The following is a 14,460-nucleotide window of genomic DNA, read 5'->3' on the forward strand; positions in this document are numbered from 1 at the left end:
ATAATAGTACTGTAATATCATTTATTTGGTCGATAACGTTTTGGGGTCTAAACATGACTTCAGTGGCTTCTTTAATTGTAAAGAGGCCTTTCGGAGCCACAGTTCTGTTGATTGCGCACCATAGGCCATTAGGGTAGCCCTTTATGCTACTCCCACTGAATATTATTCAATATGTTCAATTTAGTTGGATTTTTAAGAGTTAATAGGAATTGTTAGAAAAATACGGTAGGCCTACGATAATCCTTATATAGGACCGTTATGCATGCTGGCACCAAGTCATCATCATGCCGTCACCCAATATTTTGGGTGTATTTGGATAAATGCATCGATTGCCAAATTTCATAATATCAGTATATATGTATTTTTAGTCGTAGCCTCTTAGATATATATTATTGAGTTATTATAGTAAAGAGAAAGACCAACTTTACATTTTCATCCCTTATTTGCCTGGCAACAGTAGTGCTATATATAGCCTAGGCCTATACATGCCGTGACGTTGGTACTGAATTCTGGTCGGTGCTTACATCAGGTTTTTGTTGTGGTCTGATCCTGGGATTTCCATCAGGATTTCGTTCCTTCAGAAAATGTAAAACAGCACGACATGTCCAATGGATGCACTGCCCAATTTTCATTAAAACGTATGGCCCAATGTAGGCCTATGTAGTTGTATTGGCCTATACGTTCTCTAAACTAAAAAATTAGATTCGTTTTTGTAGCTATAGGCCTATTACTTCTAGACAATGTTGCATATGGGATGGAATTATTGAGTATAGCCTGTTAGAAGTAAAAATTGCTCTTCCGTCATCTACTTGTAACATGCATAGACTGCATAACCGGCCAGTACGCAAACCATGGCCATATGACAATCCGCGCACACATTGCCATTGACTGGGACAGTTGATTAAATCTATTTAATCCCATCCATGTATAATTAGTTCTAAATGGAAATTCAATTAGATTTGGCTTATTGCCTTTCAATTTTGCACAAAAAAAATGTATAGGACCAATGCATACGCCCAAGAAATAATCGTCACTGTGGTCATAACGTAACCTAGGCCTGAAGGCCAAAACATTTTTGAAGAATGCAAATTAAGTTACTATATAATGTTATATTTAGACGAGCGAAGACGATTTGTTCTATAGGCCTAGTTATGCAACATTCAACCTTGGCCCCCGTGGAGGTTAAATCGCGCAGTGATGACCGATCCACAGGGAAGGCGAACATCAAACGAGCATTTCAACGCCTGTGCGAGTGCATGGTATTTCATAGTCATAATGTCGGTATTTCATCTCACATGAGCAGTGTGCAGGCGCACCAATCGAGGCTTCACTAATGACCTTGACCGGTAAAGTAGCCTACACGTGCGAAAAAAAGTGCCTCCACAATTTGTGAAATCCCCTCTGTCACTCAAAAATAAAGATGACGGAAAAGACCAAATTGATGTTTTATTAGGCAACAAAATGCGTCTGGTGACAGGGTATGGGGCATTATGACAACTCAACAGATGGTCATTAAAAGTAAGGCAAAAATAAACGACACTCAGACACTTAAACTCGATGTAAATATTAGGCCTATCCTACATAATCTAGCCTGTGGAATGTATCGTAAAAAATATCCTGAGGTGACAGACTACGACCTGTGTGATGATCATATGGCTTGGAGAAGGATGGATGGTGCTCCTGGTCAGAGCTGATGCTTAACACTCACCAAAATAGCCGTACTCAAATGACAACATTTAATGTACAGCAACAGTGTTTTGATTTAACCTAGTGTTGTATGGTTCTACCTTTAGGATATATATATATATATATATATATATATATATATATATATATTCACAAAGCATAATACATATGTGCTTGTAAATACTTGAATAACTTTCTAGTGTTTGCTATAAATCTACTTATAGCTTGGACAATATAGGCTTTCAATATCAGACTGACATAGCTTGCTTCAGATCCATGTAGCAAAAATAACACTCGGAAATCTAAAGAAATGTACAATGGCTAAGAAATTCGCTAGTTGTGTTTACAAGGCGGTCAAGAAAATCGGCAGGTGTCTTAAAGAGGTTCAGGATACAGTTCAGAAACGCACCCACCAGGCAAACGCAGGCATCCACTACCTCTCCCCAGCACTGCCACGCACCGTTAGCCAGTTCCAGCCACCCAGCTAGCACTGGCAGGTAGGCATGGCCGAGCGAGGAGATTTGGGCTGACACTGCGGTCAGGCTGTCCGGCTGCAGAAGGACCAGGGCGCATAAAAGGCTCACAAAAAACACGACGACTCTCCCCAGCGCTCTGCCGCCGGAATGCGGGGTCGTTGAGCTATACACGCCACTCTCGTGCGGGACGGAGAGCTTGTCCACATCTTTGAGCTTCACCGAGTCCCAGTTTTTGACGTCGAAATTTCTGACCAGGGGACCGACGTCCATGTCTGTCCGGGAGGGCAGCGGCGTTTCCCGGACAACGCGCAACTTCTCCCTGAACTCCTGCATCTGCTCTAGAAAGCAGAGCGGGTCGGTCACATTCCTGAAGGACTCCGCGATGCTGAGAGCGCGCTTCTGCTCCTCCAACGCATCGCTCAGTTTATTGATCTCGGGGTCGTAGGCTTGCATCACCACCAACTTCAGCGTCTCGAAATCGGAGAGGATCTCATTCTTTTTGTGGTCCAGGGCGTTGATCAGTTTGACAAAATAGTCGTTTACTTTCTCCGCGTCCTTGGAAACTGACTGGAGCGCCTTTTTCTTACTGGCTTCCAGTGTCTCCAGGCAGGATATAATATCCGTGCTGTGCCAGCTCTCCACTCCCTGGAACAGCTCCTCAAATGCGGATTTCTCCTGCTCGTACGCGTCTCCCAGGGCACAGAATGTATGTCCTTTATGGTCGCCAGTTGTTGCACAAAATCCACAAATAAGTTTCAAGTCTGTGGCACAGAATATATTAAGCGGTTGACCACTGTGGTGTTTGCACAGGGCCATCCTGGGTAACACTCTGATTTTGTTGTATTTCTCAACGATTCCACGTAACGAGTAGTTGATCTGGAGGCTGTTTATGCCGTTTTGAGGAGTCTCCTTGCGGCAACTGGGGCATTTGAACGGGGGTCTCCAAACAGGTCCTCGGTTGTTCCCCTCCAGAATCCCCTCCAAGCACTTCTTGCAGAAGCTGTGTGAGCACGGCAGAACTCGGGGGTCCTCAAAGAGACAGCAGCAAATTGGGCAAGTCAGGTCCTCCTCTAGAAGCTCCATGGTGTTCTGAAATAAAATACAACCAGGATTGAGTGGAGAACAAATCGAAAATAATATATCAATACACTATCCATCAGTTAAACATACCCGTTTGTTTAGCTACATCACCCAGCAGCGCAATAATTCACAGGTAGTGATGGTGGAAATGCACATCACTAGAATTACGCATGACAACACTTTGGATAAAACGCAGACTATCCAATCCAGCGACTGGTGTTAAAATTCAGCCACCCTCAAAAAGAAAAATGAGGTGTACCCGCGTAAAATATGAAAATAGAAAGCGCAGTGGAACATCATGCCTAGGTGCACAGACTATTTTGCTACAGTGAAAAACCATTCGCACCGGTCCCTATGTTTTTCCTATGTTCAACGACCTACTTTTTAGTGTTCACACTAGATGTTTTTTTTTTTTATGAGACGGGATATCACGCAATCACGACACAGCCGTTTCATCCAACTGGTCTATATATAGATGAGATGGTAACGACTAAATTCCCACTCACTTCAGGTTTGACTTCTGCTTTAATGTTAATAGCCCGCAGAAACGTATCCTTAGCAATATAAGCTATCCTGCATAAACACACACTTCCACCAACGATTACCACTCAGTATAAACAAGTTGCAGTCTATAAATTAGATCACACACGAGTATGTCCTATAGGCAAGGTATTGAGGATGGTTATGACAGCTTTTGCAAGCGTATAGCAACATGCAACTGGACCAAAAAAAAAAAAAAAACACTTACCAGCTGCTGAGACGCACAGTGCAACGCAATCATGGCGCTTGTTGCTGTGCAGACTTCGCCCTTTCCGGGAGAAAAAATTAACCCTTTCATGGCCACAGCACTACACTAGCGAACCTTCCAGCTCCAAATAGCGCGCACTATAGTACGCGCCTGATACAGTGGCGCGCAGAAAGTAAAAACATCTCAATGATATTAATGGCAGCGTTTTTTTAAGTACATATTTTTTACTTTTAGAGAACAAGGTGCGTTTTATTTTTCAGTAGGAAAAATATAGAGGATCCCTGCAAATTGGAGAGGGGAGGCGGGCTGTTGCTATGCAAAACATTTTTACAGCGTGAAAGATTGTCAACCACTAGGTTCTTAGTCACCGGGCTTTATCGCACTGCCTCTATCGCACCATTTGTATACGTCATTATGAACTTTAAGTAACGTTAATCGATTGTTATGTGTGAAGTTTGAACCCCAGGCAATGGTGCATGTAAATTTGCATTGTAATTTTCATCCCCACTGATACCCAGTGCATGGATACAAAGTAGCCTATTGGAAGTGCTCTCAAAAGACTTGGTGATAGGCTACTGAACTGGCTCCTTTTTTAACTGACGACATGTAGGCCTACCCAGCAACAATATTGGTGCTCATTACAGACATTTGCCCCGTTATTTGATAGGAGATGGAATTCCCACTCTACACACATTTGATCATGCCATGTGTCCCAAGCTTGACACATTGATAACCAATAGCTACTAAGTCACGTGTAAATTTTTTTATTTTGACCTTGATTTTCTTCCCTTGTTTCCATGCCATCAGGAGCCGCTGCTTTGTAAGCAATGTGATTGGACGCATTGGAAAGGAGCGCATATTTGGCTCATGCCACTGTGGTATGACTGCCACCAGGTGTCGCTGTTTCATTATGATGGTAGCTTTTCTCATGAGCTCCTTCAGCTCTTGTTGACTTCGTCGGCGTGACCATTTCCGGATATTTTAGCACAAGAATGGCTGCAATGTTTACGTGTTGTCTGGGATGCTGCGGAGATGGGGGAACGGGGCATATTCCCCTCAAAGAAATGCCTACCGTCCAGTTAGACACGCATCATATGGGTGAGAGAAAATCTTTCTGACGGTTCGTTGTTTTAAGCAGTAAATGCTCGAGAGAAGGCCGATGGGGTTAGCCTAGCTACTGTCCAGCTGGCTGGTTTTGACAACGCTGTCGTAAATAAAATACAAATATTGATTTGTACTTGTACAGGCACTGATGTGGTCATCGTTAAGAGTGGCCGGAGGATATGTGGTACCGGGGGTTGCCTCGCCAACGCTCCCCTGCACCAAAACAAGAGTTACTTTGAGTTCAAGATCCAGTCCACAGGTAATGATTGAACATGAGTCCATGTAACGTTACTGTCCACCTTTGTGTGGGAGATGAAATGGATAAGGAACTATGGGGAATATCTTTTGGTGTGCGCGCATCAGACAGGGTAGCTTTGGGACGTAAACATCGGGAGTCAGTATAATAAATTGAACTCCCCGAGTTGTAATTCATTCTGGTGGCTGGTGACGGGAAATAACCCTGACTTTACAATATAGCCGGCATCACCAAAAAAACGGACTGTCAACAAAATATGTATAATCTCTAGAAACTATACTTACCAGATGGAAAGTGAAATGTGTCCCTCGCTATAAAATGGACGTCTGAATCCAACTTTTGTCCTTAGTGACTTTTCGTAACAGGTTAGGATAAAACAGGCATACAGCTACAATATGACGATGGTCATGGCTATAATGGACCCATCTTTTGACAAATTAACGTCAGATTTTAATTTTCGTAGCAGGTTAGCATCTTTAGGGTTACCTAAAATACACATTTAAAGTTAATTTGAAAAAACGCTGGATCCCTTCTAGCCATGACATATGAAGATGGGAATAAACTGCTTCTCCAATAAAAATCCCCGATCACACTTGTGAGATGTCATGGCGGCTTTGGTGTTCTTGCGCTGAACTGCGCATGTGCATGCCTTCAAATCAAAGGCAGTCCTTCGATGTAAGTTATTTTTGATAAATGAAAACGTGTCCGTTTTTCACGAGGTTTGAGTAATGGCATGTTCAACTACTTAAGACATTTTTCTTGAATTTAGGTTGTGCCTTCAGTTTGAGAAAATGAACAACTAAGGAAGAATCTTTCATTTCTTATTGACTTCCCAAACCCTGGCCTGGTCTGTTTTCCTTGAAGTGGAGGAGGACCTGTTGGACTGTATATTCTTCATGTTTTCAGAGCAGAATGTGTTCTCTCCCAGGTGCTTGTAAGGGCACAGATGATAGACAGGTAGGATTCCAGTTGAGGTGGATTAATAACTCAGATTCACATAAAGCAGGAACAGCACAGTGTATGTGTTAAGGCACTTTAAGGTATGGTTTAAATAGTTTTAACCAAGAGTGTGTGTGGTTCTGGAAAAAAAGGAAATTAAATACAATAGTAAATGGCAGGTATAAGCTTAATACAACCTCCAATTACATGATCTGTAAAGAATACGGCTACAATAGGTTATGTGCTGAACAATACAGCCTAACAACACGGCTGTGACTTCACTAATGAAAGATCAGATGGCTGCAGCCACACAGCACCATGATCCTCACACAACTGCATTAATAGATATATGCGCACACCGAACCAGTCAAAAGTTTGGACAAAGTTACTCAAGGGTTTTTCTGTATTTTACTATTTTCTACATTGTAGAATATTAGTGAAGATATCAAAACTATGAAATAACACATATGGAATCATGTAGTAACCAAAAAAGCATAAAACAAATCTAAATATATTTTATATTCTTCAAAGTAGCCACCCTTTGCCTTGATGACAGCTTTGCACATTCTTGGCATTCTCTCAACCAGCTTCATGAGGAATGCTTTTCCAACAGTCTTGAAGGAGTTCCCACATATACTGAGCACTTGTTGGCTGCTTTTCCTTCACTCTGCGGTCCTACGTATCCCAAACCATTTAAATTTGATTGAGGTTGGTTGATTGTGGAGGCCAGGTCATCTGATGCAGCACTCCATCACTCTCCTTATTGGTCAAATAGCCCTTACACAGCCTGGAGGTGCGTTGGGTCATTGTCCTGTTGAAAAACAAATGATAGTCCCACTAAGCTCAAACCAGATGGGATGGTGTATTGCTACAGAATGCTGTGGTAGCCATGCTGGTTAAGTGTGCCTTGAATTCTAAATAAATCACAGACAGTGTCACTAGCACCCCCACGCCTCCTCCATGCTTCACGGTGGGAACCACACATGCAGAGATCATCCATTCACCTGCTCTGCGTCTCGCAAAGACACAGCGGTTGGAACCAAAATCTCAAATTTGACTCATCAGACCAAAGGACAGATTTCCACTGGTCTAATGTCCATTACTCGTTTCTTGGCCCAAGCAAGTCTCTTCTTATTGGTGTCCTTTGGTATCAATCAAATGTATTTATAAAGCCCTTCTTATATCAACTGATGTCACAAAGTGCTGTACAGAAACCCAGCCTAAAACCCCAAACAGCAAGCAATGCAGGTGTAGAAGCACGGTGGTTTGGAAAAACTCCCTAGAAAGGCCAGTAGTGGTTTCTTTGCAGCAATTCGACCATGAAGGCCTGATTCACGCAGTCTCCTCTGAACAGTTGATGAGTAGTCTGTTACTTGAACTCTGAAGCATTTATTTGGGCTGCAATTTCTGAGGATGGTAACTCTAATGAACTTATCCTCTGCAGCAGAGACAACTCTGGGTCTTCCTTTCCTGTGGCGGTCCTCATGAAAGCCAGTTTCATCATAGCGCTTGATGGTTTTTGCGACTACGCTTGAAGAAACTTTCAAAGTTCTTGAAATGTTCCATATTGACAGACATTCATGTCTTAAAGTAATGATAGACTGTTGTTTCTCTTAGCTTATTTGAGCTGTTCTTGCCATAATATGGACTTGGTATTTTACCAAATAGGGTTATCTTCTGTATTCCATCCCTACCTTGTCACAACACAACTGATTGGCTCAAATGCATTAAGAAGGAAAGAAATTCCACAAATGAACAAGGTACACCTGATAATTGAAATGCATTCCGGGTGACCACCTCATGAAGCTGGTTTAGAGAATGCCAAGTGTGTGCAAAGCTGTCATCAAGGTAAAGGGAGGCTACTTTGAAGAATCTCAAATATAAAATATATTTAGATTTGTTTAATACTTTAAAAAAAAAGTTTTACTGAGGAGTATTTCTGGCTCTAATAAATCCCTTTTGTGGGGGAAAAACTTATTCTGATTGATTGGCTGGTCCTGACTCCCCAGTGGGTTGGCCCGGGTGGGGGTGGCTGTGCCCCTGCTCAGTCGTGTGAAATTCATAGATTAGGGCCTAGTTAATTTATTTCAATTGACTGATTTCCTTATATGAACTGTAACTCAGTAAAATTGTTGGATGTGGCGTTTTTTATATATTTGTTCAGTAGTTACTTCTTTCTCAGAGATCGCCCAGCGTGCATTGACTTCAAATCACCGGTGGGCGGTGCTACAGCTCTACTATGATGGACTCATATTTATTCTCCATAGTCTTTCATACAGGTGTGTTTCGCAAGCATTCCCGGAAGTCTCTCTCAGGTTTTAGCTAACCCTATTCTTAACCTGAACCTAAGTCACTTCCTGTCATAGCTGTATACCACCTAGTCAAAATCCCGCTTCCGCTAGATGGCTCTATTATCCTTACGTCGTTTGTCATTTGCATTAAACCAGACAGGAAGAGGCGACGCGAAAGGGTTTACTCTGCCCAAAAACTGTCCACGAAGTGAGGATTTTTTTTTGTATGGAGGTCAATGAGTATCGATCTTGGTCAACAAATTGAATTTCTAATTTGCCACCTGAGGCTTATTTGATCAAATATAAGTTATGTAATGGTTAGGTTGTTGTGCGTCCACTTATCAGTACATTCATGTGGCATTTCGGCAACGTTGTGCCTGTTCACTTATCTGCCCTCTCATTGGCTATAATGGTCCCACCTGGTGTTGCCTCATCTCGCCTGCCTTCCATCTTTGAGGACATGTATTTTATATGGTTAGTGGTCACTCGACCATCTTGTCAATATAATAGATCATCTTGTATTAAACTGCATGGCTGGTAATACACTTGTCCCCCGGCGACCGGTTCGTTCATAAAACATCCTCCATTCAGGCTGGAGAAGTAGTTTCCTCAATTTAATTTAATGGCCCACCGGCTTAAAAAGCCGGGAAAATATGCATACCGTTTTAACAAAACACATTTTTTTTCACCACAATGCTAGAGTGGCTAATGCTACTTGCTGCGCATCGCATTCATCCTGGGGTGAACAGACTGCTTCAACCTGATTGGCTGAATTGGAATATTGTGTTTTGTTAAGACAGTATGCATATTAACCATTTTTAGGTTGGCGGGCCATTAAATCAGGTTAAGGAGGGAAATTATGCCTTTGCAGCCTGAATGATGTTTTATGTACGAACAGGTCGCAGGGGACACGAGTGTATTACCAGCTCTGCAGTTTAATGCAGGACGTCGATGACAAACGACGTAAGGATAATAGCGCCATCTGGCGGAAGCAGGGCTACAGGTAGAGGAAATTCCCCTCGGTCCACTCCAATGGTTATATGATTTACAGTACACACCCTGGGGTACGTGTGGGTAGAAGTCTACATACTTACTGTCCTGAACTACACCAGCCTGGTTACACACAAACCATAGTTGCTGGAAGTGATACTGGAAAGCAAAAAAAAAGCCAGTCCAAGCTAGCCAAAACATTGACTAGAAGGAATGCTCTCCTCGTAGTCGCAATGACCATATGCCAATATAGTTCCACCTCTGAACTTCAAGTAAAATGGTTTGAAGACCAGCACTGTACAGTTTGTTGGCAAGCTTGTTTTTAAAGGTTCTGACATCTGTGTGCAGGTATATGGGGGATAGGTGTGGCAACTCAGAAGGTGAACCTGAACCAGGTCCCCATGGGGCAGGACATCAACAGCCTTGTCCTGAGGCATGATGGCTCGATGTATCACAACAACGAGGAGAAGAACCGCCTCCCTGCCAATAGCCTTCCACAGGAGGGGGACATTGTGGTGAGTGGACTGGTCTGGTGGGGCGCAACTAAGCTGGTTTTATACATATACTCAAGGTCTTTATTAAAGCGTTAATGAACATGCTCTATAACATCTCAAACAAAGAAAGGAAAGCACATGGCATAATTGAAACACAGAAATATTGTCTTCTGACGAACAAAAGGCAGTCCAACACCAAATACATTGGCAAAAAAACTTGCTCAGTAACGCATCCATGTTATACAAAGAAAAAAACGTTAGTCTTTAGCTTTAAACTACACAATAAACACGTTCTCCAAACACTACACAGTCATGCTTGCAGTCAGAGCGGAAGAGGCGAAGTGGGTGGGTCCAATCCTGTCAATCCGTCCATGTAGGAAACGGTAATAAGCAGGCCAATAATGAGATCGCCTGCCTTTGGGACAACGACTCCCATCATTAGGTCGGAGATGAGACCATCTCGATTATATATTAATTAGTATCTCTGTTCCAGTCCATTAGGTTGTCACGCTGATTATGGACAGGTGAGGCTACTTAAGGTGTTTTGGAGGAAGTCCCACCTCTATAGAGGTGAATTGGGCTAGGCCAGAGATCAAATAAAATTGTATTAGTCATATGCGTCGAATACAACAGTGAATGCTTACTTACGAGCCCCAACAATGCAGTTTAAAAAAATATGGCTAAGAATAACAAATAAAAGTAACAAGTAATTAAAGAGCAGTAGTAAAATAACAATAGCGAGACTATATACAGGGGGCACAAGTACAATGTGTGGGGGCACCGGTTAGTTGAGGTAATATGTAGAGTTATTAACGTGACTATGCATAGATGATAACAGAGAGTAACAGCGGTGTAAAAGAGGGGGAGAGGGGGGGGGCAATGCAAATAGTCTGGGTAGCCATTTGATTAGGTGTTCAGGAGTCTTATGACTTGGGGATAGAAGCTGTTTAGAAGCCTCTTGAACCTGTACATAATGAAGAGATGCTCATGTTTCTGCCCAGTGGGAGTCGCTGTCAGGAAGGCAGGTGACAAGCTTAGGTCCAAAATAAACCCATAGAAACACATTGGGCTTATTTTGGCAAGAGTGAAACCTTTCTATTTACCTCTTTCTCTCTGGACAAGCTAAGGGGAAATTCAGTCAGAAGGTGTACAGGGAATCTAATCAGTTGTTTTTCGTCTCAGGGCATCACATACGACCATGTGGAGCTGAATCTCTATCTGAATGGGAAGAATATGCACTGTCCAGCTTCAGGGATCAGAGGCACCGTGTTCCCGGTGGTTTATGGTGAGTGTGTGTGTGTGTGTGTGTGTGTACACAGCTGCATGCACAGGGACATTCATGCTCCAAACATACCAAGACAGTTGTGAAGAGGGCACGACAAAACCTTTTCCACCTCAGGAGACTGAAAAGATTTGGCATGAGTCCCCAGATCCTTAAAAGGTTCTACAACTGCACCATCGAGAGCGTCCTGACCGGTTACATCACCGCCTGGTATGGCAACTGCTCGGCATCTGACCGTAAGGCACTCCAGAGGATAGTGTGAACGGCCCAGTACATCACTGGGGCCAAGCTTCCTGCCATCAAGGACATATATAATAGGCGGTGTCAGAGGAAAGCCCATAAAATTGTCAGAGACTCCAGTCACCCAAGTTATAGATTTGTTTTCTCTGCTATCGTACAGCAAGCGGTACCGGAGCGCCAAGTCTAGGACTAAAAGGCTCCTCAACAGCTTCTACCCCCAAGCCATTAGACTGCTGAACAATTCATTAAAATCGCCACCGGACAATTTACATTGACACCCCCCCCCATCTCTTTTGTACACTGCTGTTACTCACTGTTTATTATCTGTGCATAGTCACTTCACCCCTACCTACATGTACACTTTACCTCAACTAACCTGTACCCCTGCACACTGACTCGGTACCGGTGCCCCCTGTATATAGCCTCATTATTATTATTATTATTGTGTTACTTTTTATTATTACTTTTTACTTCAGTCTACTTGAACTGCACTGTTGGTTAAGGGCTTGTAAGTAAGCATTTCACAGTCAAGTCTACACTTGTTGTATTCAGTGCATGTGACATGTTGATTTGATTCTTTCTCAGGAGGGAAAACCACCAATATCAAAAAAAATATTTATTTTTATTTTATTCATATTTTATTAATTCTCTTAACCTGTATTAACATAATATATGTTAACCCTTGCTCTCCATTTGGTTAATTCACAGTGGAGGAAAACAGGCTCACATGCCTAGTAAATCTGCCCCAAAATTATTTATGGTGGTTCTATTTTTCTGCCACAAGAGGGCAGTAAGTACAAAGCTGAAACTGACAGCCTTCCTTTTGGTAGCATACGATGTTACGGTAATTTAATACTACTGTTTATTTGTTGTTGCTTGCACACAGGATTTCCCATCTAGTTACTAACGATGAAGTGCTAAATTGAGATCCAGTCAGTGAGTTATACCCGCTAAATTATCCTCATGAAACACTAACTTGAACCCATGTTGATTTGATCTTTCTCTTCTGTCCCAGTGGATGACAGCGCCATCTTAGACTGCCAGTTCAGTGACTTCTACCATACGGCGCCGCAAGGCTTTGAGAAGATCCTGTTTGAGCAGCAGATTTTCTGACCAGCACCTCCTTATACCTCCAGGCCTTCACACACACACACACACACACACACACACACACGCACACACACACACACACAACCCTCAGCGCTCCTTGTTGCTCCGCAGAGCTCTGTGACCCCCACCCTCGTTCCATCTGGTTTGAGTGTCCTCTGTGTGTTCTGGTTACTCTACTTTAAAGCTGTTCTGGGACCAGTTGATTTAGCTCTTGGTTGATGCCAACACTGGAGCAGTAAGAAAACTGATCCCAAGTCAGCGAAGGGCATTGAGTAGCCAGAATGTGTGTGTGTGCATTTGCAGCTGAAAGACAGTCAAGTTAGTCAATATTGCTTTGCTTCAGTTGTAATCATCCTGCATTGCCACAATTTGTTATGGTTGCCGTTGCTTTCTGAAAATAGTTTTTAAACAATATGTAGGTGTTGAGTCTGACAGTATTGTTGTGCAGTCACTACACATGTCCATTGTTCTGGACCAGAAGCCATGTTGAGTGTTCTTTACTGCTACTTATGTATGGTTTGATTATGGAATCGCAATGAACTCTTAATGCCATATTGATATGTGGGGGCATACACACCCCAAAATATATATACACATTTTATTTGTTTATAGCTGACACTAATGTTCAATGTTTTGTTTCCCTAATAATTGATATTGATTTAGTTATTCGTATTTAGATTTTTCCTATTTTGATCATGATCTGTCATTTAAAGTAATTTGTCACGGCTCTGATGGTTATTCCAAATTGGGGTTGGGTAGGTTACTTTCTGAATGTAATCCTTTACAGTTACTAGTTACCCATCAAATTCTAATCAGAGGCATAACTTTTGGATTGCCCAAACTCCGTAATGTATTCTGATTACTTTTGGATTACATTCCATTTAAGAGGTGTTAGAAAATGTGAAAGTAATCCAATCTAGTTTTTCTAAATTATCTGTGATCTTATGACAATTTTGCTGTTAATGTAACTGATTAGCATTTTTGGTGGGTTATCAGATTACATGTAATCAGTTATTCCCCAACCCTGTATTTGTGGATGTGACATTGTCCTACCCTACTTTATTTCAACCGTCAGATGAACACATATCTCCTTTTGAAGTGTGAAAACTGTCTGAAATGTTCAACGCTTGTTTTAGTTTGCACAAATGAGATGTATGTTGAATATTAACCCACATCTGAATACTTATTGTTGAATACATTAAAGAAACTTGTCTCTAGAAGCATTTAACTATTTTGGAACTCATTGGTTTAATAGTATGTGGGGAGGGGGTTGTGTTTGTTTTAGAAAAGTTAAAAACATTCGGCTTGAACAAATTGTGGCTAAGCTTTTCGCACAACACCTAAGGGTGCTTTCACACTTGGTCCCTTTCAGACAATTTTTGTGAACTCAGTGCGGTTCGCTTATTTCTTTGTACAGCGTGAACACTCCAAAGGAACTCGGACCACTCAAAAGAGGCACCGAACTGAACTGAGACCATCTTGAGATGTGGTCTGAGTTTGGTTCACTTGAATTCTGCGGTCCGGTTCCTTTTTTTTAGGACAATGTGAACGCAAAGCTCCCCAGGTTCACTTGTCGTTATTCCCACACTAGACTAGTGCAGCACCGTTTCCCCTGCCATAAACCCTGGCACACTAGACTACTGTAACACCCTTTCCCCTGCCATAAACCCTGACACACTAGACTACTGCAACACCGTTTCCCCTGCCATAAACCCTGACACACTAGACTAGTGCAGCACCGTTTCCCCTGCCATAAACCCTGAC

At 42.4% G+C, this 14,460-nt stretch overlaps 2 protein-coding genes across 4 annotated transcripts; one reads left to right on the plus strand and one right to left on the minus strand.

The window, feature by feature from the left end:
- Positions 1 to 1,426: 1,426 nt before the first annotated feature.
- LOC115161245 (tripartite motif-containing 13) lies at positions 1,427 to 5,996 on the minus strand. 3 transcript variants are annotated; one of them, XM_029712054.1, is made up of 2 exons: positions 5,635 to 5,996; positions 1,427 to 3,251 (listed from the first exon to the last, which is right to left on the minus strand). In XM_029712054.1, the coding sequence occupies exon 2, from the start codon at positions 3,243 to 3,245 to the stop codon at positions 1,989 to 1,991; it is 1,257 nt and encodes a 418-aa protein (XP_029567914.1). In that variant the 5' UTR covers positions 3,246 to 3,251; positions 5,635 to 5,996; the 3' UTR covers positions 1,427 to 1,988. The 3 variants fall into 3 exon arrangements, with proteins under 3 accessions (XP_029567914.1, XP_029567912.1, XP_029567913.1); XM_029712052.1 differs by lacking the exon at positions 5,635 to 5,996 and adding an exon at positions 3,991 to 4,176; XM_029712053.1 differs by lacking the exon at positions 5,635 to 5,996 and adding an exon at positions 3,333 to 4,176.
- On the plus strand, positions 4,936 to 13,921 carry LOC115161246 (SPRY domain-containing protein 7). Its single transcript, XM_029712055.1, has 5 exons — positions 4,936 to 5,088; positions 5,237 to 5,353; positions 9,919 to 10,085; positions 11,247 to 11,349; positions 12,602 to 13,921. The coding sequence occupies exons 1-5, from the start codon at positions 4,983 to 4,985 to the stop codon at positions 12,697 to 12,699; spliced, it is 591 nt and encodes a 196-aa protein (XP_029567915.1). The 5' UTR covers positions 4,936 to 4,982; the 3' UTR covers positions 12,700 to 13,921.
- Positions 13,922 to 14,460: the final 539 nt, after the last annotated feature.

This window comes from Salmo trutta, chromosome 24 (genome assembly GCF_901001165.1).
Source record: "Salmo trutta chromosome 24, fSalTru1.1, whole genome shotgun sequence".
NCBI classification, from domain to species: domain Eukaryota; kingdom Metazoa; phylum Chordata; class Actinopteri; order Salmoniformes; family Salmonidae; genus Salmo; species Salmo trutta.

Coding starts and splice junctions, on each gene's coding strand:
- LOC115161245 (XM_029712052.1), bottom strand. CDS start 4,080: ATGAAAGGGTTAATTTTTTCTCCCGGAAAGGGCGAAGTCTGCACAGCA. Junction 3,252..3,990: donor ACTGTGCGTCTCAGCAGCTG/GTAAGTGTTTTT, acceptor ATTTTATTTCAG/AACACCATGGAGCTTCTAGA.
- LOC115161246 (XM_029712055.1), top strand. CDS start 4,983: ATGGCTGCAATGTTTACGTGTTGTCTGGGATGCTGCGGAGATGGGGGA. Junction 5,089..5,236: donor GTTAGACACGCATCATATGG/GTGAGAGAAAAT, acceptor GTACTTGTACAG/GCACTGATGTGGTCATCGTT. Junction 5,354..9,918: donor GTTCAAGATCCAGTCCACAG/GTAATGATTGAA, acceptor ATCTGTGTGCAG/GTATATGGGGGATAGGTGTG.